The sequence below is a fragment of the Falco peregrinus genome, chromosome 14 (assembly GCF_023634155.1).
Source record: "Falco peregrinus isolate bFalPer1 chromosome 14, bFalPer1.pri, whole genome shotgun sequence".
NCBI classification, from domain to species: domain Eukaryota; kingdom Metazoa; phylum Chordata; class Aves; order Falconiformes; family Falconidae; genus Falco; species Falco peregrinus.
The window spans coordinates 18,855,559-18,880,107 of NC_073734.1; the positions used below are offsets into that span (position 1 = coordinate 18,855,559).

General features: G+C 38.1%; 1 protein-coding gene and 1 long non-coding RNA gene across 4 annotated transcripts in view; one reads left to right on the plus strand and one right to left on the minus strand.

Annotated features, from left to right (window-relative positions):
* The window catches only part of CYLD (CYLD lysine 63 deubiquitinase), a 29,551-nt gene extending 5,242 nt beyond the window's left edge, over positions 1-24,309 (plus strand). Inside the window, exons 3-17 of one of the 3 annotated variants that reach the window (XM_055818497.1) lie at positions 884-1,186; positions 2,077-2,182; positions 3,255-3,353; positions 4,479-4,595; positions 6,321-6,700; positions 8,203-8,368; positions 9,185-9,326; positions 9,893-10,015; positions 11,349-11,440; positions 12,528-12,594; positions 15,381-15,513; positions 16,147-16,255; positions 17,340-17,458; positions 18,117-18,333; positions 19,746-24,309. In XM_055818497.1, the coding sequence (XP_055674472.1) occupies positions 884-1,186; positions 2,077-2,182; positions 3,255-3,353; positions 4,479-4,595; positions 6,321-6,700; positions 8,203-8,368; positions 9,185-9,326; positions 9,893-10,015; positions 11,349-11,440; positions 12,528-12,594; positions 15,381-15,513; positions 16,147-16,255; positions 17,340-17,458; positions 18,117-18,333; positions 19,746-19,930 (2,358 nt within the window). In that variant the 3' untranslated portion in view covers positions 19,931-24,309. The remainder of the gene's footprint in view (positions 1-883; positions 1,187-2,076; positions 2,183-3,254; positions 3,354-4,478; positions 4,596-6,320; positions 6,701-8,202; positions 8,369-9,184; positions 9,327-9,892; positions 10,016-11,348; positions 11,441-12,527; positions 12,595-15,380; positions 15,514-16,146; positions 16,256-17,339; positions 17,459-18,116; positions 18,334-19,745) is intronic. The other 2 variants (XM_055818498.1, XM_055818499.1) reach the window with 2 other exon arrangements.
* Positions 22,537-24,549, minus strand: part of LOC114011177 (uncharacterized) — a 229,121-nt gene continuing 227,108 nt past the window's right edge. Inside the window, exon 9 of the long non-coding RNA XR_008749769.1 lies at positions 22,537-22,615. This is a non-coding gene — a long non-coding RNA (uncharacterized LOC114011177). The remainder of the gene's footprint in view (positions 22,616-24,549) is intronic.

A 24,549-nucleotide genomic window follows, 5' to 3' on the forward strand; every position in this document is an offset into this window, starting at 1 on the left:
AAGAATTGTTATTAAATGCCTGTGAATGCACCACATCACATCGGCTCTGTATTCTGCATGTTAAGTGAAACTTGATGAGGTGCCTGGGCCGGCAAAAAGACTTGAACAGACTCTGACTCTTCCAGCCTAGAGAAATTTAATTACTTACATCCCCATCGTGGCAAATATCTCAGATTTCTGTTGAGGACTTTGTTTTTTCTGCATGTGGCAGGATACAGTCCATAAATGCAGGCTTGGATTTTAGGGCTGCTCGTGTCGTAGAGCCCTAAAAGTCAAATGGCAATTAGTTAAGATAGAGAATGTTACTGTTGTGTGCTCCTAGTGAGATGTTTCTGTGAAATTTATGCCAACCATAAGCTTTTTAAGGATTAGCTTCATGAGAGTGCCACTCTTGCGTTAGAAGTATATTTTCAAAGTCCTCTTTAAACTTTTCCCAAATTCTTAGCAATTCCCACTAAGAACCTTAAGGAATATCAGGCCCAAGTGCTTCTGAAAATCACCTCTCATTATTTGGCATCTAAGTGGAAATTTTGAATGTTTAGCATTATGTCTAGTATGGAGTAGTCTTTAAATGGCAGAAATTTGATGATGGAAGCAGGATTTTCACCTGAAGAAAACATGCTTCCCTGCTTAAAAAGGCTTCTGCCTGCAGCTACTCTGTAATCTAATGACATCTCACTGTTCATCTAAGGTGTGATATTGCTACAAATTCCGGCAATAGAATTCTCCCAATATAATGATAGTACATCAGGCAAATTCTACTGCAGTTTCTCTAAAACACTGGATAATGTTACTGCTTTTTTAGTAGTCTGCTTTTGCACAAAACACACTGCTTTTTTTTTTTTGCCTTTTTTTTTTTTCTTCTTCCTCCTCTGACACTTAGGAAGAAGGTCGCGGTCAGGGCTTTACTGATGGACAGTACCAAGGCAAGCAGCTTTTCAGATGTGATGAGGATTGTGGGGTTTTTGTTGCTCTGGACAAACTGGAGCTGGTGGAAGATGATGACAATGAACTGGAAAGTGACTATGCAGCTCCAGTTGATGCAATGCAGGTAGAACTTCCTCCTCTGGAGATCAACTCCAGGGTTTCTCTGAAGATAGGAGAGAGTATAGAGTATGGGACAGTTATATTCTGTGATGTCTTACCAGGAAACGAAAGTTTAGGATACGTTGTTGGAGTGGACATGGTAAGAAAATAATCTGACTTTAATAACTTTTGCATGTGTGTTAGCTAGTGAATTACATGCAATATAGAAGAAGAAACATTATCCACAAGCTACTTCAGTGGAGGCTCACCTAAAACGGGAAACCAAACACTGGTGTTCAAAGATGCCCCCAGGTGGTAACTGGTTTTTGGCATCGGGTAAATGGTATATTTGATGTGAAACAGTTCAGGAGAAGTACTCTGGTTACTCTAAGGAGCCTCCACTGAGCTACTTGCAGTGTTAGACATCAGTCTTGAAGTAATAGTTACGTGTTTGTCTTGTGAGACTGGCTTTGTTCTGCCTTGTGAAAAACGTAGACTGGATGCCTTTTTTTTTTTTTTTTTGTTAGCTGTGTTCAAAAGCTTTTTTTTTCATGTAACTTCGGTTTGTTTGACTTTGTTCTACCTTAAAAATACTGAGCTTTAAGTGCAAAAGAAAATGTGAAGCTTGCAATTAAAAATCATTTCTAGCAACTTCAGTTTTTGAAAATGAACAGCTTTCAAATTTGTGGTAGTTAAAGGGTGTTTTGGTTTTTGTTTTTATAGATCATGTGCTTCCATTTTCTTGATTGCAGTAGCTGTTGCCTAACAATACACTGGAATTGTTCTAACTTGTTTATAAATCATGGATTTTAGTAGAAGAATGCTTGTTTAAATAGGAGGTATTTCTCAAAAGAACAGTTTTAAAGTTTGTGTTTGTTTACAAAGACTGTAATGTTTGACTATTCTAAATACAAGGTTTGTTACAGGAAAAAGTAGATGTTGTCAAACCTTTCATTTTCCTAATTTTTACATTCCTAAAAACATATGTTTGTATTCTGTACGACATAAATCTTCTCTTGGGATAAATATAACATGTTTTTCTATTCTTAGGATAATCCTATTGGAAATTGGGATGGAAGATATAATGGAATACAGCTGTGCAGTTTTGCAAGTGTTGAAAGTACACTTCTCTTGCACATCAACGATGTTATTCCAGGTATGCTTGGCTTTCTTAATCAGAAGGCAGTCTTTGATAATGTCTCAGCCTAAGCACAGTTATATGATTAAAACAAAACTGTGGAATGTATATCCTAAATTCGCTTGAGTGAGTTTAACCTTCTGTGTTATATTTCTCTTTGGTTTCCTTCTCCTTTTGGTTACAGTGGTCAGTAGCAGAAAAGGTCTAATATTGAACAAAATTCATGTCAAATTGTATAGTATTTACAGTACTATACAGCTGTATAGTATTCATGAGTATGTGTCTGTAGCAAGAATCTTTTTATTGAATGTTGTTCAGTTTGCTCCAGGAGTTTAAATATCTTGGATCAGAAAACTGTTCTTTCTGTGCTTGAAATGTATCGATAGTATTATTTACGCATTCTGTGAGTAAATAACTAGAAAATTCACGGCGAGACTGTGGAAGTAGTCACAATCCACAGTAATTCACTGAATAATGTTAACTTTTAAGTGCTACAGTCCCCTGATTCCTTTTCTGAGGAAGGAAAACAGTTTCATGGAAAATTTTTGTTTGTGCTCTGTCTGAGGACAATATTAATGAGGGTGCAGTCTTGTACAGCCTGTAGTCTGTAACTGTTGCCCTCTGTCTTCAATTTGGCTAACTTTTCTTAGGTTCAGCTCTTACTTGTTGCTGTAGTTGAGGTGCGTGTTTTGGCATGAATTCTCCTCTTGGGAGAATCCATGGGGGCTTCTCCATTGTTGGGAAAAGAGCATTTGTTGTAGATGTGTTGGTAGAAAACTAAGTTTAGAATTTCATACATCTGTTTCCTGTAATGGAAGCATGCGTGTGCATTGAAGAACGTGAAGTCAATCAATTTGATGTGTTCAAGAAATAATGGTGGACTTCAGAGTAAAGTAGTTGCTGATGTGCTAGAAGCAAATCCCGTATACGTAAAGTGTTGGTTATGTGCCAAACAAGGTTTTGCTCCACCCACTTTTAAAACTTACGATGCTAGACCTTGGTTCAGGTACGTTTCAAGCTGAACTTCTCTATGATGTAGTAAAAGCACAGAAAAGGGAAACTAATATTCTTTTCATATACCACCTCGCAGAGACTGTGTCACAGGACAGGAGACCTCCCAAACTTGCCTATACCTCAAGAGGTGGCAGTGACAAAAGCTTGTTCAATCATAGTAAGCCAAAGGCTACAGGTACGTATGGGAAATAATTTGGTTTGTGGTTTTTTTACCTATGTAAGATTACAAATTTCTTTTCCTTGGGAAGAAGTGTTGCCTTGCATTTTCTATCACTTCATATATTATTCCAGTCACATATCGAGTAAAATTTCTCTAGAGTATTAGTATTCATTTATTTAATCATAACAAAGGTGGTAGACAGTTTAAGTTCCTGCTCAAAATACCTTCACTTTCGTGAAAAACAGTTTGAGGTTTAGCAAAAATTCAATGATATTACCTAGCCACCCGGCCAGTTCAGAGCTGCATTTTTTGTTTTGAAAAGTGTGGTGTGTGTTTGGGTTTTTTTAAAATTTTTTAATAAATATAGTTTGCTGTTGTCTTCTTTCTGCAGGAGTAGAAACTTCCAGATTTTTAGCCCAGCAACAGATCTACTCAATAGCAAATATGTTAATTTTGCTGTGATTCAAAACCAAAATTGAGTTCCTGAAATACAAACTTCTTGTGACTCTGCTTTTGGTCAGCTCTGTGGAAATCCTCCTAGGGGAAAAAAACTGGAAGGGAAACAATTTCCTTTTTAAAAGGGTAGAAATCAAAATTCAGTATCTTTTGAGTTTACTAGTGGCTATTTTGGTTTGTAGAATATTAATGACAGTATATTCCATAAGCTTTTGTTCTACCTGGCATAGGATGCTGACAGAGATGCTCTTCACTAAAGTAACTGCAGTTCTGTGTTGGCACAAGTTACAGCTGTGTAGAGTTTGATTGGTAATTTATTTGTCTACTCTGAAAATTTTTTTGCTTTAGAAACAAAAAATACCTGCTCTACACTGTATCTCAAATACTTTCTTATATCCATAATTTATAGTAATGAAAAATTTGTACTTCAGGGGTGTTTTCTGCCTTCTCGTCAGGTTGGTGACTTGAAATTTCAGTTTGGAGGATTAAGTCGGTTTGGGATAAACTGCTACTTTGTTGCAAGCTTATAACTGGGTTAGCTTTGGTGGGAGACATTGCTGCTTTGTGGAAAGGCAGTTGGGTCTTCTGGAAAGTACAGTAACAAATTTATACTATGAAATAAGGGCATAACTGACCTCTTGTAAATAGAGATTAATCTCTTAAGTAAAACATGTTATTTTCCAGGATCTACCTCTGAACCTGGAAATAGAAACAGATCTGAAGTCTTCTACACGTTAAATGGCTCATCAGTTGACTCTCAGCCTCAAATGAAAACAAAACCCCCATGGTATATTGATGAAGGTAATGAGAGGTGATAGTCTTTCATGTAGGCATCTACTTTATTTAAAAAACAAAACAAAGCTATAGTGTGTAGATGTTCTTCAGATAAAACAAGGATAAGTTTAAATTTAAAACAGTTGGAATGTGTTGTCTCAGTAGAAGACCCACTATATCATAAAAAGCATCTTGGGACCCCCATGAAAATATGCTTTGTCTTAACTGACAGACCTGTGGTTTTATTCTGCATGTAGGGGATTACATTCTTGGCAACACTTGTGCAGCTCTGGGAATGCATATGTCTTTGCAAGCAAAATAAAAGTTGAGGCTTGGAAGGAAGATAGGAAGATACTCCTTCTAGCTAAGCATATAGAGTAATTTTGTGTTGCCTGTCCTGTTGTAGCTAATGCTACAGATCTAAGGGAACTGTAATACTCTGCTAACCCAGCTATTCAGGCTGGAAGTAGGGGTGGCAGAAAACCTAATCTGACTAGGCATACCTTTTTTTTTTTAGTGTTTTATAAGGTTATTCCTGTAAAATCTCTGAATTCTTACAAGTATGGGTGCAGGTACCCAAGGGATCTTGATTTGCTTCCAGATCTAAATATTATTTTATTTTTACTAATTTTTTTTTCTCCCTGGTCAACGTTTTTAAAAAGTACGGCTGGCTGGCTTAGCGAGTGAAGGGGTAAATGCTAAACAAGTAATGTTAATTTGCAATGGAAACCTTTAGCAGCAGTAGCCCGTGAGTTCCATGAACCATAAAAAAAATGGGTTAAAATTGTTCTTGGTTGCCTAACAGATGTTGTTCCAACAGCTTGGAATTCTGTTTAAAAACTTACTTATTATAATATTTAAATAAGCAAGGTAAATATCTGATGTATAAAAGACTATGGAAGTGAAGAATTAAATATTTTATTTTTTTTAAAAAAAAATTGTGGTCATCAACTTTAGTTAATAAAACAGCATGAAAAGAAGAGGTGATGGAGAAGAGCCTTTTGCTCTGTGAATACTCATTGTGTATTAGAGACCAGGTACAGATGAGGGAAGATACAGAACACTTGTGCTATTACATCTAGTTGTGATCTCATTTATCAAGCACTGCATTAGTCATGACTTATTTAAATCCTTTATTCTTTATAGACACTGATAGATTCCTTGTGTTAGAACCAAAGTATATTGTGATAGAGCCAGGGGAATACACACTTTTCCATTTGCAAATCCTGTCTGCAAGCAATTACTCATTTCTGTATTAGCTGTGAACCAAATCCTTTCCTCAGTCACACTGACCAGTGAGTTCTTCCTAGGTTTGCCTATTACAGTCGTCATCCTTGTTGGGGCTGTTGTGTTGTGTTCAAAGGAAAAGTCTGATGTGGGGTTGGAGAAAAAAAAAAAAAAAGCTTTCAATCTAAATATTTTTGTGGTTTCTGCCTGTTGTCTCCTTTCTCTCCAGTGTTCATTTCCGTTGGTTGTGGTAAAAGTGGTAAGGCTACAGCAGTGTCTCCTCAGCCAGTTCTGTCTCTCCAAGTGTTGCCAAGGGACAAACATCTTCCTACATGTCTGCAGCTGTTAGTGCTTCCGATATAGGATGCCCATGAAATTACACGTGGTTGCAGATACACTTCGTTGTTTGATAGCTAACTGTTTCCTTTTGTAAGATGTTGGGGTCGTCAGTCTCCCCCCCCGGCGCCCCGCCCCCCCACCCCCCCCCCCCGCCATTTACTAATGTCTTGGTTTTGATTTTAACAGTTGCTGAAGACCCTGCAAAATCACTTACTGATTCATCTCCTGGATTTGGGCATTCTTCACCACCGCTGCAGCAACCTTTAACAAACTCTGTGTCTACAGAAAACAGATTTCACTCCCTCCCCTTTAGCTTGACAAAAGCGTCGAGTACTAATGGTACTATTGGACATAGTCCTCTTTCTTTATCTGTTCAGTCAGTCATTGGCGATGTAAATACTACGGCTAACCAGGAGAGTCCATCAACAGCAGGCCCAGTTGGGAACTCACATGGTCTTGAGGCAGGTTCCTTGGCTGAAGTTAAAGAAAATCCTCCTTTCTATGGAGTAATCCGCTGGATTGGCCAGCCCCCTGGAGTAAATGAAGTACTAGCTGGACTGGAACTGGTAAATATAAATTGTAATTCATATTAATATTAATTACACGTTAATAGTTTTGTTTCTGAGAGTTGGTGCCTGTATACTTTGCAAAAGCAGTCAGTGGAGGGATTTGTCCAAACGTCTTGCCATGTGATCTTTTTATAACACAGCTTAAATTCATAGATGAGCTCTGACTTTTGTGGCTGCCCTGGCCCTTGCTCTGTTAATAGGTGCTGAGGTGTCTTTGTGTCACAGTGGGCAACTGAATTCGTAGGACTGGTGGGTCGCTCACTTTAAAGGAGTGCCCTTTGCTATGTTACGGAGATTTTAACTGAAAAAAGCCAACCGCATATAAAGGTTCTCTGAAATGCAGATTTACATAAAATGCCCTGGCTGTAAGAGTGTATATTGATTCATTTGTTTGGTTTTTGCATACCAGCAAACAGGCAGTGTCAGAGTTATGACTGTCAGAGTCATAATGCTGGTTTTGATAAACGATGGTAGTAATATTGTTGATTTGACAGCCATGTGCTTTATGCGTTCCTGTGAGCCCTTTGTAAATTCACGGTTGCTGCAAACACAAATTGCTGCTATGTACTGACATTTACTCTGTGGCAGTTGCTGCCAAGGTTGTGATTGGCTATCAGTTAAATTAATGTGTCCGCAATTAGGGAGATGGGGTTCTTTATTTGGGGGTAACGTTCAATAAAATGTCAGATAAAGCAGTGTACAATTACGTAAAGCAACAAGCATTTTTTGCAAAGTAGGTGAGAATGTGACAGGAATATCGGCTGCTAGGAAAAACCCTGGTGCTTGTGGGTTTTTTGGCTGAAGCCCAAGCTATAGTTTGCCACAGGTGTTCTGAGACTGCATTTTAGGGTGCCTTGTGTTAAACGGGGTCTTGGGCTTGCCTCTCATGGATTTCTGCATTAAAACCGGGCAATTGTTAGTAAGCAGACAATACATCTTAGATCTTGTTATCAAAGATAAGTAACAACTTGTTATTTTTAATATGTAGTTTGTGTTGTCTTTCCTTGAGGTACACTTTTTGTGTTCTGAAGCAAGTATTTTTCTTGTGCAGGCCACAGTCACACTGGAATTATTCACGCTACCCAATGCGTAGTGATTTTAATTGAGTTTTAAAAGGTGCTTTGTACTGCATGTGTGCTCTTTCTAATAACAGGGGGAATCTGGAGTGACTAGCTACCTTAGTTAACTCCCTGATGTTGACTAGGTTTAACTCTCTCCTCTCCCACCTCCTTACCCAAGATGCTTCTAATAGAATTTTTGTTTTATTTTGGATGGAGTGAAAGTTTAAGCATGAAGGAAAAAAAGTGTGACTCTGAATTTCCTCATTAGATCCAATTAAAGAACACCTCAGCTGAGGCTCTGTGTACTAGAATGCAGGAACGTTGTATATCAAGCTTCAGAGTACCTGAAGGGTGTATTACAGGTAGATGTTTTATCAAACGTCTTGCTGCAGAACTGTAGAAACAAGAAAAATAGCGAATTCTCACTTGAATTTTCAGGAAGATGAATGTGCAGGTTGTACGGATGGAACATTTAAAGGAACTCGATACTTCACTTGTGCTCCAAAGAAAGCTCTTTTTGTTAAACTCAAAAGCTGCAGGCCAGATTCCAGGTTTGCCTCACTACAGCCCGTTTCCAACCAGATTGAACGCTGCAACTCTCTAGGTACTGAGCTTCTGCTTATTACTTATCAGCTGGGAACTGACCTGGGTTTCTGTTTCATTTATTCCTGCAATATGTTCTTGTATTGAACACTTGAGAATCTGTACAGGTAGTACTTAAATGAGATTAATGAATAGACCAGTCTGTACAGAACATAATGCTGCTGTGGATTACTTTGTTATGCTTTAAAACAGGAAAATGTTCATGTATTTAAAGAAATCTCATAAAATTAAGGGATTTTCTGTTACGCTGTACATTTTTTACCTTAGAAGTTGTAAAGCAGTCTTGCTGAAAATGGTAGTTGCAACTCCAGCAACATGTGATTACATTATCAGAAATACAGTTATCTTTCTATAAATGTCAGATTATTTTTTTTCCTAAATATTAACATAGAAAAGCATGTATTCTTACAGTGGAAGTTAGTGGTGAAAACTCACATTTTTATTTTTTTTTAATTTCAAATATGTTAGATTTCTTGGGTCATGTTGTGTTGCCTGGGACGACAGCAAAGAAAAAAGTGTCCAGTACTTGTAAGATAGTGTGAACAGGGCATTTATAATGAGAAGAGAACTTCATTCCTACTGGGTAAAATTAATTCAGTGCTGCACGCTTTCTGAATGTGCACCGTCAGTGGAATGTAAGGCCTTGTTCACTCTCGGGAAGACAGCGAGTCTCAGCTATAATAAAATGTTTTTCTAGTCCAGAGAAGGAATGCTTACACTAAGGCAGCAACTTAGCTATAAAACGTTAATAGGAAAAAAAACTCAAGGGGGATAAAGTTTGAGGCTTTAAAGTGTCTTTTGAAAAAAAAAATTTCAGCCTTTGGAGGTTACTTAAGTGAAGTTGTAGAAGAAAACACTCCTCCAAAAATGGAAAAAGAAGGTTTAGAGACAATGATTGGAAAGAAGAAAGGTATCCAGGGTCATTACAACTCCTGTTACTTAGACTCCACCTTATTCTGGTAAGTTCATAATTTGTATAGTGGCATCCCCCGCTAGAAATGCAGAACATGTGATCTTTGTTGTAACGACTGTCTGTCTGTATGACTGTGCAGCTTGAAGCCATGCGCTCCAATCTTTGACATGTTACTGTGCTCTTCCAGTCTGAACAAGTTCTGCAGCGTTTGCTGCAGAATGTGAAGTGCTAATCATGTCCGAATTGTACTGGCCCCTTTGTGTCTATACTGGTTTTGACTGAGGGAGTCCCTGGCCTGTAAGTGGTTGAAGGATGAGGGAGTACACAGGCTGGGGGGCGGAGGGAGGGAAATCCCTCTTAGAACTCCTTCGCAGAATCCTGCCTGGGCAACTGGTTTTGTACTCTGCTGCAGAAAGGGTACTGGGTTAGAGTGGACTTTTGCTATTTAGTACAGCTGTGTTGTCTACTGTCCGTAATTACTCTTTTTGATTTTTTTTTAGTTCTTTTATTCTTCCCGTGGCTTTGCTTAGTTTGTCTTACGTTGGTCAGGCATCAGAATGGTTGTATCTTCCAGAATCAAAACAACCTGCCTTTTCCTTTTTTTCTTTGTAGCCTGTTTTCTTTTAGTTCTGTTTTGGATACTGTGTTACTCAGACCTAAAGAAAAGAATGACGTAGAGTATTATAGTGAGACTCAAGAGCTGTTGCGGACAGAGATTGTGAATCCTCTGAGAATGTAAGTAAAGACGTGAACTGGTCTCTGTTCCAATATAAATTTTTGTACTAGATCCTGCTGTGGATGCATTCCTATTGCAAACCTGAGAAGTTGGCTAGTTGCTGCTGCCTGTCTGTTCAGCATTTTTTTTTTTTTAAGTATTATTACTTGTTCTTCATGGTAAATTTAATCAGTGCTAACTGGAAGTAGTTATTCATCGTTTGGTGATAAAATACCTTTGCTACTCTGTTTGGAAATGTGATCAGCATAAAGATATCTTAAAATTCCTATAGGTAGGAATGCGAAAACATTCTAAATACAAGTTCTGTTTGTTCACAGCGTTCATATGTACATGTTCTTAATGCTGCTGTTCTTGACAAGAAGAGTATTTGGGTTATCTTACATGGAGTTTCACAACTTAATAGATTTTGCAGGGCTTTAGAAGTTTCATTAATTTTTACATATGGGCTGCAAGTGGTCAAAACACTTTTTGATAGAAAAATTTAACTGGAGCTTTGTAATTTTTTAGGCGCAACGAACAAAGGGAATAGGGCAAAAATTTGCATGAAAGGTTATTTGTCTTTATCTGCATGTTTAAAAAAGAAAAATAAGCTAATACAGTTGTAGTTCTGAAATTCTCTGGGATGTTACTGACCAATTTATCACAAAGTTTTTGTTCTGATTCCTGGAACAGAATGATGGCTTCTGAACCCTTGTTCTTACAAAAGTGTGTATACTTTGCCTGATGTGTGCCGGGGTTCTGTGCTATAGGTAGTGGGATACACACCAAGCAGCAGAAATGTCAAGTGGCTGAGAAGACTGAAAGTCTCAGTTCTCTTACCTTTCTACCATGCTTAAAACTTTCTTTGCGCTTTTTGTAAAGTTACAGAGGAAAAGATTGAATACTCGAAACTTCAGCTTCTTAGGTCAGCAATACAGTTCTGAATCATTTTGTCAAATACTGAATTATTTTTTTTTTTTGTTAACAACTCCCACAGTGCTATTATTGTGTGACATTCTGAATATGATGTATTAAGTACTGCAAATTAGAGTGAAAACAAATCAAAAGTAATTGACAAATCAGAAAACGGTTATCCCGGTAAGTTAATGTTTAGAAAGAGCTCTTAAAGGTTATACAAGAACATTGAGCACTGCACTAAACTTATCATGCATTAAAAAACCCTGGAAATCAGATTGAATACGAGGAGCCGATACATAGTTTTGAAGAAATGCTGTACACATGTAAAGAAGGATGCGAGAGCCTGTGTTTCAGCATTTAAAAGGTGGGGGTTTTTTCTGCTTCTCTGACTTGATCACAAACCAGCTAATAGCTTATTAAACCCATTTATCTTAGATATGGATATGTATGTGCTACAAAAATAATGAAACTGAGGAAAATACTTGAAAAAGTTGAGGCTGCATCAGGATTCACTTCAGAGGAAAAAGGTAACTGGGGAGGTTTTCCTTTCTTTGAGATTTGTAAGAACCATAATATGAAGGAACTGAAATGCCTTGCTATATATTTATACTAGAACAAAACACAAATATTTCTCTGTAGCGGTAGTACCTCTACCAGAGATTTGTGTGAGCACTGAGTGGTAAAAAGGCCTTTTCTGCTTCCTTGGGTCTGTAAGGAACCCTAGCTGAACCATTGCTGGATTTCTTTTCTTGATTTCCTGTGCCCATGTAACGCTCTTCTAGCAGTTAGGAGAGACCTAAGGTTCTTCCTCAAAAATGAAAAATGTGATAAGGCAGGGGTCCTTGTCCTCTTTCAAAATGTCACTTTGATTCCTGAGGAATAATCTTTTTGCTACAACATTTCATTGTTACAATGGTTATGTAATATTTTACGCAATAAAATGTGTAAATCATGTTAGAAAAATCAATTCCCAACCTTTTTGATCTTCTGCTGCATGTAATGATTAATGAGCATTGTGTTATGTAGCCGTTCCATTTTTGTTTGGGAGAACACTAATTTCTTTGTAAATGCTGAAAACTAGTTTTTATTGCAGTTAGTGGCAGGAAGAGAAATATACCAGAGACCTCTGTGCTGGGGGAGAACAGACCTCTGGGAAGCTAGTGCTGGCTGCATTCTTGGTTTCAGAACTCGGTCTCTAGCTTAGTTGAACTTTGTACTATTGTGTGCTTTTTATGTAAGCGTTACTGTCACTACTCCTCACTGCTTCTCTGCAGTTTCACTGTTTTGAGAGCTTTTATTTCTCCTGGAAAAGTTGTGTGGCATGGAGTGATTCCTCTGAAATACAGAGCATCTTTTTGATCTTTACTGGAAAGCTTTGTTACCCTGTTGAGCCTGTATCTTTTATTAGGGCCATCTGACACCAAAGGAGTAAATAGAGGTTTATGTCATGAAAATGTTCATAGCTTGTCATAATCTTATGTGTTAATAAAGCTATAAAAATGAACTTTTACATTTTTCCTATTAAAATTTTGAAAACTTTCATTTAAAATCGATCTTGAATAATGTCTCTGGTTTTGCATACTAACAAGACCTTTTTTTTTCCCCCCCTCCCAGATCCAGAAGAATTTTTGAATATTTTATTTCACCATATTCTAAGAGTTGAGCCACTGCTGAAAATAAGGTGAGTGTTTTTTCTTTGTTGAACTCATCTATTTGTAGAGGCTGACAAATGCGAGACAGAGTAGCTGTTGCCTTTCAAATTAAGATGGCTTTTAGATCAGATTTGATGTATGATTCATATTTCTAATAAGATTCAATGTAATCAAGTTACATTGACAAATTTTACACTATTGCCTGTGTTTTTTGGTAGGTGGGTTTTGTGCCACTGGTCTTTTGTTGCAAAAGCCCATGAATGTAGTTTCGCGAGAACTGCACAAAGATCCCCTGTCCCAGTGCTGTCTACTCGAGAGCCGTACTATCTTCCTGTTAGTTACGCTAAAGAGGGGCTGCTGTAAGAGGACCTCACGGAGTTCTTAATATGGCCTGCAGTTTATAACTGCTTATTTCTGGGACAAGCTGCAGAAATTGCTGATTTCTTCTTTAAGGCTAATAAAAATATTTCATTGGTTTGCCTTGATCAAGGTTGGCTTCTCTTACTTTATCAAACTGACAGATACTGGCATTTCTGTGTGCCTTCATTTGGGCTGTAGCACTACCAGGATTCAGCTGCCATAACTGAGTTTAACAGAGGTAGGATTGCTGCCCGCTGCTGTCACTGCTGGCTGGCACCTGATACTCTCGGGTTCCTGGCTGCATTCTGCGGCAGCAGCAGTGTTGCACGGCATTTCCCATAGTTCTTCAGGCTTTCCAAATTGCAGGAATTGTATTAGTATTCATGGTGTAGATGCCATTTGAGTATACTGAGGCTACCTTCTGTGGTACTTCTGTAAGGCAATTTTGAAAAAGTTTGAAGGGATGAGAGACCAAGGCATGTCATGAATTTGGAACTGTGTTGCTGCTTCTGCCTAGACAAAGGTCTACTTCTAGGGATTTTTTTTTTATTTTCATTGTGGTGGGTTTTTTTTAACCTAACAACAGCAACAACAAAACCCAACTCCCCCCCAGAAAACTAAGCCACAACAACTGGTAACTTCCAGGCATGTATTGGGTCTCTATAGCAAAGTGTTTGAAGAGTAGCTTGCCATCAAGATCCTTACAATTGTTACTGCTGCTCTTCAATTCTATGAAACACAACGTGCTGAGAAACCCCTGTGGCTAACGTAGTATTCTGGTGAAACAGCTGGGATACAATACTGTAATTGTAATAACAGCTTTTATTGGTATAATCAGAATAATAGATCTTGTGTGAGAATGTATTTCTGGTTTTTTGGTAGTTAACAGGTGTGCTGCTGTGGCAGGAATCACAGCTGAAAGGAGTAAAGTAAAAGCAAGGGAAGATGCCTCTCACTCTACCTTTATGTTTCCGCATTGTCTTCCCTATTTCTTTAATCCCGTGTCTGTAAAGCTTGGCCTTCAAGGTTTTTGTCCTGTTGGTGCTGTACAGAGGAGAACAGAAGTGACGCTCCACTGTTCAGCTTTTAGCACCAAAGGTGGTGTGTTTTGTGGCATGTACCCGCACGCTTTTAAGAGTAAGTCAGAAGTCTCCCTTCCCCGTAGAAAGAAGGCTTAAAATGAGTAATAGTAACTTTGAGCATCACACTCTTAGAATCCTCTCAACACCCAAGTACTTATTCTAAAAAGCAACGTTGCTTTTTAAGTGCTGGCTGGGATGGGAAGAGGTTATGATTTATAGCTAGTTTGATGAAAGTTCCCAGGAATTTTACCCCAGGAACTTTGACACAGATGAAAGAGCTCCTGCCTTTTTTCTTTTGCTATTGGAGGCCAGTCTATGCTGTTTCTCTACGACAGCAAAATCTATTTCGTCAATGTGAGCAGTCATCTGTATCCTTTCTTCTGTCCTTCCAGAGTAGGCTGAATTACTCATCTGAAGCTGTCTTCCCAGATAGTTCTGTTACATAAACATAAATCTGAGAGATTACCTGAAATCATCAGTACTTGATTTTGACTTTTTGCTTTGAAACGTCTGACCTCAAAACTTCCTTAAATTGGTAGCGTAATCCTTTGACCCTCTCCCTATCAATATAAAATTGTGTCATGGTTTTAGGATTCTTGTTGGTCAGATTTTTTTGGGGGGTGGTTTGTGGTGTATGTGTGTTTTGTTTAATGGGGGTTTATTTGCACCCACCCACCCCCCCTTTTTTTTTTAGTGAGGATGAAGTTTTTCCACACCATTGGCTGTGGCATGCACTGGCAGCTACTGTACTGGCCTGCCTTTCGATGTTGGCCTAGGTGTGGAAGGCTTCTTAAAAATTAGAGCTGGACAGCCCTTAAATCTGGGTTATGCTTTTGGAGAGTTTGCTGTTAACTATATAGCGGGTCTAGCAACACTAGCCACCTGTGTGAGATTTCCATTGTAGGAAGCAGTCTAAACATCTCCCTGATTCAAAGGAAATGTTTCATTAAAGCCAGTCATTACTATTTTTTTTTTTTAACTCCTTATCTGGAGTATCATACTGAAACTCTTACTTGTCTTTCCAATGAAAGCTGCTTCAGTGTGTTGGAGTTCTTGATGCATTTGCTTAGGGAGTATTTCTCAGTTGGTAGTTCAGTAATGCATAGGCATGTTTTTAACACATACTGCAAAACTTATGCTGCTTTTGCTTCTTAAATAATTTTTTCTAAATTCAGCCCACACATAATGCTTGACTGCCTGTCATCTAAATGCACTTTGTGGTTGCTGGTTTCTTAAAGCACAATCTGTTTCAATGCAGAGAGGCTGTGATATAGACTGTTTTTTGGTAGAGGTTATTTTCCTAGTGAAGGACAATCATCATTACACTAGAGCTTCAGAATGTTTCGTTGGTTTTTTTTAAATCTGTTTTTTAGATCAGCAGGTCAGAAAGTACAAGACTGTTACTTCTATCAAATTTTTATGGACAAAAATGAGAAAGTTGGAGTCCCAACAATTCAGCAGTTACTGGAGTGGTCATTCATCAACAGCAACTTGAAGTTCGCAGAGGTTGGTGACAGCTGTTGCTTTGTTAGAAGTAGTGATACCTAGGTATTTGCCCATTCAGCAATGGGACAAAAGTACGATTTGGTGTGAAAACAAAATGTGGAGATGTTGGAAATGGGAGTACTAGGTCAGTGGTACAGGTTGCCTACGTTACAAAAATACTTCTAAGGTTGACTTAATGACATGTATCCTTTGGCTGAACAAGCCAAAGTAATTTAAGTAAAAACATTACTAAAAGAAAACTTACTTATTGCCAGTAAACTATCTTAAGGACTAATATTTTGAGATATCTTTGTTTGTAAAAGGCTTTATAAAGGAAACATATGCTTTTATTTCTTCCCTCCTTCAGGATGGGGGAGGGTTGTCCAGTATATTTAATATCATACTTGAGCATGACTGGGACTTAGAACATTTGTCAGTGATTTAGATGCCACTTCCCTGTTTGTTTTTTCTTGGTTTTTTTAGCTGTAGTTTCTCTCAAAGGCTTGATTTTGTTTTGCTTACTGTCTTAATTTTGAAGTCAGTGGGTTGCAAGTTTAAATAACATGAATACATTTATAGCATTAGAAGTATGTCTCTAAATTTATATAATTATCTATCTCAAGCTCATTACATTCTATTCTGGATTTTACCTAGGCACCTTCTTGCCTGATTATCCAGATGCCTCGGTTTGGAAAAGACTTCAAAATGTTCAACAAAATTTTTCCATCCTTGGAATTAAATATAACAGACTTACTTGAAGATAGTAAGTATATAACATTGTGTTGTGTAATGAAAGAGAGTTGTTGAGGGTGACTTAACACAGTGAAAGTAAGTAATCACGGTAGTTTTGGTGGCTTTTTGTTGTTTTTTTTTTTTTAAAAAAAAACCTAAATATTTCACAAGGTAGTGTGAGATGCTTAGGCTAAGGAGAAAGGGAAGTTTAGTGGCTAGAATGCCCCCCCCCCCCCATGTCAATTAAAAGCTATAATTCAGAAGAATGAATAGAATGTGACTTCATTATATTTATTCAATCTTGAGTATTGTACAGCTAAACTTATTTCAAGATGGTGTTAAAATTGAGTTATTAGCAGCAAAACATGATTATGGCAGGTAGGAAATCATAAAAGCTAAGTGTAGCCCTGACGTTGGTTAACAGGTATTTACGATGTTGACTATGTTTCATTAATCTTCATCAGTTTGTGCTGCTGCTTTCTAATCTTTTTGTCACTAGTTTATCAGACTAGAAGGGGAGAACCTGAGATGAGTATGCAAACCTGCGGCATGTAGTGATGGTGCATTTTTTTCAGCTATGAATACATAACTTTTTTTGTGGACTGATTTTTTCATTGCCTTACCTGTGGGAAAGACACAGTTTTAAATTTGTGCTAAGAATTAATAAAACTGCTAAAATCTATTAGAATAATCATCTCTGAAACTGTCATGGCCTTTGCATTCATTGCATGGTGATCAGCTTACGCTATTTCTTTTTTTTTCCTGGTGTTGACAGACGCAGGGGCTGAGCTAGCTATATGATGAGAGTGGAACTAACTTGATTTAAAAGCCTGTTTTACTTGTTCATGCAATTGATATAATTTAATTTTTATCATCCTCTGTTTTGCAACTTACCAGTCTAAATGTTTTTCTGTTATTCCACAATATGTCAAAGGGAAGAAGTTAAACACAGTAGTACGTTTCTGATTTGACTGGCAATCTGGTTTTAGCTTTTTTTAATGTAGTGTTTTTCTCCATTTTAAGTAGCAATCCTCCCTCCTTTCCATATACCTCATCTCAAAAAACAAAAAAAAGCCTCCCCAAGTTGAAGACTAATACCTTCTTTAAAAATGCAGCTCCCAGGCAGTGCCGTATATGCGGAGGGCTTGCTATGTATGAGTGCAGAGAATGTTACGAAGATACTGATATTTCTGCTGGGAAAATCAAACAGTTCTGTAAAACATGCAATACACAAGTAAGTTGTTGTCTTTGTTATTGTACATGGGTTTAACCCAAATGGTATGCACTGTCATAATTGAAAAAAGGGCATAAACATGTAGGGAGACTTTCTTACCAGCAGTGGTGTAACTGCACCCAAGTACAGCGTAGGCTTCGGTGACAAATCAGGAACTCTGCTTGACCCTGCAATCTATCCATCAATAGTTTCTTACTAAAAGCACAGCAACTGCCAAATCCAGGACTGAATACAGTGTAAAAGTAGTAATCGTAGGCAGCTTGGAATCTGTTTCCTGTCACCTGCTTGAAATCCTGATTTTACATACCTTGTTTGAATTGATAAATTCATGAGACAGAGCCACTTAATTTTGAGAGCCGTTTGGCAACGTGCGTGAAGCTGTCATAGTCATGGCTTGTTTTCAAGGCTGAGCGTTGAAATTGTTGCATTAAATCCGACCTCCCTTCTAACCTGAGATTTTGAATTTTCTGAGCAATATTGAACTACACCGGTGGGGAAAAATAGAAGAACCGGTTAGCCTGCTACCATTATTGCAGTTCCTTCTCTAATGCCATTAATCTTCAGTTCAGCAGTAATGTTCTTTTTAGCTTTGTCTGCCACTGAAACAAATAATCTTATAGTGTGTTTTTTCTCTTCTGAAATATCGCTTCAATTGTAGGTTCATCTTCATCCCAAGAGACAGAGTCATAAATTCAATCCATTGTCACTACCTAAAGATCTGCCAGACTGGGACTGGCGACATGGCTGCATCCCATACCAGAAGATGGAGTTGTTTGCTGTTCTCTGCATAGAAACAAGCCACTATGTAGCTTTTGTTAAATATGGGAGGGATGACTCGGCCTGGCTTTTCTTTGACAGCATGGCAGATCGGGATGGTAGATCTTTTACTTATTCTTATGTATTTACGTGTATTACTATTTAAAATTTCATTGCCTATTTCTTAATGCTTTGGGGATGTTAATATCATTTAACTTGGTGGATGTACTTGATGCTGGGACACTAATCTTGTCCCAGCCTGATCTCAGTTCATTGATTTCGTAGCAGTCGCTGATCTCATAAGCAGAATTTCACCTCAGCTGGATACCTTAGTAAGTAAATGGTACAGAAGTAACTACAGAAGTTTTCCTAGTGGGACTTCTTATACATTTTTCTATACTTTGCAGGTTTGGCAGAGAGAATTAATTTTAAATAATCAACTGCAGGAGTGTGTTCTTTCAGTCCATATTTAAGTGGATGTACACAATTATCAGACTATGCAAATATTTTGATTGCTTTTGCTTAAATGATTTAGTGTAGGCATCTTTAGAGTAAGAGAAATAGCAACATATTACGAAATCTATGCCATTGCTTTGGATCTCTTTAGTTATCAGTGGAAAACTGTTACCCTGTAATAATACACATGTCAGTAAAACAAGTGTTCTCTTAGATACTGCAGCATTAAATAGTGTTTAAATAAGGACTGTTCAGTTCTGGTGCCTGAGAAAACCAGTAACAGATGAAGTGTCAGACTTAAAGTAACAATTCTTTGTATGAAGAATTCTTGAACCCCTCTGTTACAGGGGCTTTGGTGGGGGAGAAGAGTCTTGCCTCCTGTTGAAAATGAAACTGCTACAGGATTAAAATCTGTGTCTTAGAAAAGAAAGCTTGATTGCCTTCTGGTTCTAGTGTGCTTGCAATGTGTATGACTTAGGTCTGTAAAGAACTACTTTGTTATGTAGTATGAACGTAGATCACATGAGATGCTCACTGATGTACCTCTTGCTGATCTTAGAGGTTTTTTATATCACAAATGCTTTTCTTCAGCTAGTGCTATAAGCTAAAAATGTCTGCTGGGGAAGTGTCATGGATGTTCACACTTGTGTTGTTTGAAACACATGTGTTTCACATGGAAAATGGCCAGGAGCAAACTCTGCCTTAGTCTTGCACGTCAGGTACAGACACTGATGGATTATTAATTCATCTGCAGTTAGCAGTTGTCATGTTCCTACCAAATTCATTCAGGTCATTCTCCCCAAGTCATATAGAATTTGTGGAAACAAAAATCCAAAGTTCTCATTCTGGTGGGGGTTTTGTGGGGCATGGTGAGTGTGTGTTAGTAAACACTGTAAGATATTCTGACACCAATTGTGATTCTTTTCATATAAGTTTACCCTGCAGTAGTCAAAACCAGTGAGGTTTTTTCCGGAAGGCATTTTTCAAGAACCGCTGATGCTGTCATAGTTAAAGTACATGTATAAATGTAGATGCTATCCTAATCTGTTTCTCTCTCTTCCCTTATGGTTAAAAGGAGGTCAGAACGGCTTTAACATTCCACAAGTTACCCCATGTCCAGAAGTTGGTGAATATCTAAAGATGTCTCTCGAAGAATTACACTCACTGGATTCCAGAAAAATTCAAGGTTGTGCACGAAGACTACTCTGTGATGCTTACATGTGCATGTATCAAAGTCCAACGATGAGTTTATACAAGTGAACGATGTCCTCTGGAAAACTGAAGAAACAGCATAGAGTCATCGACTGTTGTATTTGCTGCGTTTTTTGGTTAGTTTCAATGCAACCGTTGCTGGCAATGGAAAAAGTTGACTATGAGAGCAAAAGGATTACTGTTCCAAAAACTACATGTGGAGTTCTGTAACTGAAGTATTTAAGCATTTTGCACTCTAGGAAGTGTGCTTGTGTGTGTTTGTTTTATAAACAAAGTCTAAGCGATGTTACTAAAACTTAAAGCTTTAAGTGCATTGATTATACACAGGCTTTTTTGAAATGTTGAAGGTGGAATTACATCAGGAGAAACCTCCTTAGCCCATGGAGATACGGATACACAAGCGTTCCTGCTCAGTGCATTCATGTGGACCAAGGATAATTCTCTTGTGTTTCTCTGCCCTCCACCCCCACCACTTCTCCCCCACTCTTGATATTAGCAACAGAGGTACTCTCTATTCAAGAGAGAGTAACTTCAGTTTCAGTAAGATAAATTTTAGACTGTTCATTGCCTATTGATTCTGTTCTGTCTACTACATTCTTTTCCATTCACACATTTACATCTTCAAAAATTAACGTTCATTTCAAGATCTGAATTCCTGTCTTGTGAATTATCAAGCACAGAGATTTGCTATCTGTTAACTTGCAATTTTTGGAGAGGAAAAAGAGGAGGAGAAGAGACTATTAAGGGGAAGTATAATTGCTGAAATATAAAATTAGCAATGAATGTTAACAGATGTCTTTTTCTCAGTGTCTATTTTTAAAGAAACAAAGCAGTCTGGAACAGAACAGCAACTATATACAAATGGTTCGAGGACAAAACAATAAAATAGCGGATTGCCTCAGGGAATGTTACTGAAGTGGATTCTGGTTCTTGGTAAACAAAACTGACTTTTCTACAGTACATTAAGCTACTACCTGGGCATATGTTATGCATCTGACTTTTTTTTATTTATTTCAGGATTACTAATCAATATTAAAAATCTCTGCCTGGAACGATGAAACTATAAATAAGAGTAGCTCAGAGTTTTACTGTATACCAAGTACCTAATGAAAACTAACTTGAAAAGCTGCAAAACCTGTGTTGATGTAAAATATTATACTTGGAAGCCTGTTGGTTCCTGTTTGCTATGAAATACTGTTGTTCTAGTTGCTTTTTAGCTATTTCTGTCTACACTGACTAGCAAACATGCAACTATATATATACAGTAAAATCTGTTTGTACAAATTGCATATATATGAGCTGTACATTTTCAACTCTAAGATGTTTTATAGGGGAAACTTCCCTTTTGGGATCAAGTTATAGAAGGAGTAGTCACAAAATATAACAGAGGAAAAGCCACTTTGAAAAAGTCACCGTTCTAAAGACAATGCAGCCTGATCCCCTATTGTAGAAAATGTAGTTAGTTTGTTCTTGGAAAACCTAAAATCTTTCTGTGGGACACACTCGACCACAGAACAGTACTAGAGAGCTTGAAGGACTGATCTGTCTAGTGGCTAAAGCAAGGGCTGCGGCGGGAGTTGACTGTTCCGTTAGCCACTGCATGAAGCGTGCTCTAGCGTCTCGCTCTCAAGAGCAAGGAAGTTACTAGAAGTGACACTGTTGCTTCTGCCTCTGTTAGTCTCCTGCCTTCCATGTTCCCTTGCCCTATTTATCTAGTCTGTGCGCCTTGGCAAAACTCTTGAAATGCTCTTGGAAAAAAACCCCTTTGTTTCTTTGGTGTCAGTACCACTCTGAGCTCTTGAACACTTTCTCTCCTGAAAAATTTCAGCAAGGCTTGAGGTGATGAATTCTATAACCCATCTCTCACCAGGTTGGTTCTTGTCCATTGGCTCTTCCATGGCTACATACTGTCCTGCTCTGAGACAACAGCTGCTTAGATACGTCGACAAAGATGCCACAGAAGCTTCTCATAGGCAATGTAAGGTGAAAAGACCAGTTATAGGTCTTGGATAGGCAGCTTGTATTTATTAAAATGAGAAAACGCTTAACATGATCTGAGGAGAAGGTACGGTAACCTACCCTTGGCTGCATATTGAAGAGGAAGTCTGGTTGCAGCCTCCAGGTACCTCAAGTGATATTTTTAGAGAGCAGTTTGCAAAGCAGAGGCAAGAGGGGGCATGCCAAAAAAAAAACCCAAACCAAAAAAACCCCCGCAATAATACTGCAATGGACTCTTACCTTGTTCTCTACCAAGTCCGACACCTTCATTCGCCAAGCCGAGTCTGATCCCTCCATTCGCCTAGCCCCACCGTCACTGGCAACCGGGAAGTCGTTGCAGGCGGGCCCCCTTCTGAACAAGGAGCAAACAAAAGGCTTTACAAAATGAACAAGCACAAACCTGTGTACCAATGAGACCGATCTGAATGTCTGGATTCTTTTTTTTCTCTATCCTAGATTTACTTTCTGGTTTTCCCGGTGCATTAACTTTCATATGTCTTCCACTTGTCATTTCTGCCCCCCCCCATATATTACATACTACGTAAAGGTAGAGTTACCTTACCTCTTCCTGACGGAACTCTTGAGAACAGCCTTGGAACTGCTACAAGCCAGAGGGGAGACTTGGACTTGGCAACTGTATCAAAGTTTTCTAGGTGAATAATCTTGTAGCAAAATGTTCACTCTTTTTTTACAACTGCAAATATCCAAGAACCCCATTTTTTCAGGATGCATATTCTGTTAGCAGAAGCGAATTAAAATAGATGGATGTAAATTAACTGCTTGGCTTCTTGCCTCCAGTCTTCTGGCCTTCGACTGGAAATGGAAAACAAGTTATGGGAATGCTTACTGTGCTGCACGTAGCGAATGTACAGAAAAGAGAAAAAAAGGGAATTTCAATGCATTATTGTGCACGCTTCTTGGTGACAAATACTGTGTTTTGAAATGCCGGCAGTACCTTACAGCCTGCGTTTTGTACTACTTTATATTATTACAAAACAGTAAGTAGTTTTGCAAACAGTATATGAATACTTGATTTGTTGCTTATCAGTTAAGACAGCAGAGATGTCTTCTATGCTTTATGGTGTACTGCATTGGATTGGAGATGATCCGGCAATGTAAATGAAATGTTATGGAAACTAACCCAAATTTTTATTTCCTTTCTCAGAAAGGCGTATACAGACAGAAAAGCGATTTCACTGTGAAAGGAAACTTGTAAAATAACTTATATACAAGGGTAAGAAACTGTTTTTAGCCTTTGGCATCTGTTTTGGGGAATTGAATAAGCTATTTTGAAGAAACAGCCTGTGTTTTAAAGGATCTAGTGCTGTTAAATAACGTCCAAAGATTCCAGTGACTAAGCACCCAATTTTTATGTGTTTAATGCATTTGAGAACCTCCGCATCAGATCCTATTTTTTTTTTTTTATATGGTGAATATGCCCATAAATTAATAGCACTTAGATCATTGCTTTATGGTTTGGCTCATAAGTATTGCTAACAATGGCCTTAACCTGTAAGTAGGAACACGCATAGAAAATACAGTTCTTGACAGCCTGTAAAAATGTAAAGTTTCATAATACATAAAGTTTCATAATCGGGGAGAAAAACTGCACCCCTACTAATTTTCAGAAATAGAGGTTCAAATCAATAGAAAACAAATCACTGTGTCCCTAAATGCTTATTTTTAACATAGAGGGTAAAGAGAAAAGCTATTAAAGGTGATGCCTTACACATTACTAAAACAAACCCAAACAAATCGCCCCCAAACTCACAGAAAGCTATGTCAGAATGCTTGTGTTCTGGTGTGGGAGGTAATTGGAGGGGAAAAAAAAACCAACCCACAAAAGTATGTTAAGTAAAAGTCTTTCTAATATCTGTGATACTGATTCTGTGCTTTTGGAAACGTAGTACTGTGTTGTACTAAACAGCCTGTCAGATTTCCATTTTAGTCAAGTACTATGTGTAACAGGAATTAGTCATAATCATAAATGGCTCATTTCAATGCACTTACTTTTCTCGTGCACTTTATACTCCACTGCATAGATTAACTCGGTCACCGCAGTCCCTAGCGATAGCCTGTTTAATACAATACTGAGGCACAACATGCTGCAAACTGGAATTTTATGGTTTCAGAACTGAGTTGGTGTAAAAAGCAGCTTGAAAGCTTTGTGTATTTTTACCACTGTAATGAGGCATGTTTTTCTCTGTTGTTGATGTTTTGCTAAATAAACATCCCATGTTTTCTGCACAGATAGTCTCTTAAACTTACAAAGGCTGTCTCCAAGAATGCATTAGAGACAAACCATTGTATCAGGTTGCCCTCAACTAGCCTTAACTTTATTTTTCCCCCAATGGTAGAGCGGAATTAGCTGCTGCTGGAGAGGAATGTACCATGTGCTCTTTCTGTATCGATTAAAAATATTATTCTTATGGCTCTATTTATTTCTTTGGGGGCTTGGAGTTTTGGGAACGTCACAAACAATGACAAACACAGTGTTGAACTAGCTTTTCTGTACTTAATGAAGGATTTCCTTCTACATACTTCTTATAGTCTCTCAATTTCAACATTTCTAGGAAACTTAGGAATCGATGCGCTGTATCAAATCAGGTCCAAGTATACCGCTTATGTCTTAACCAGTTAGTACCTGATACTATAGTGGAAAACGAACG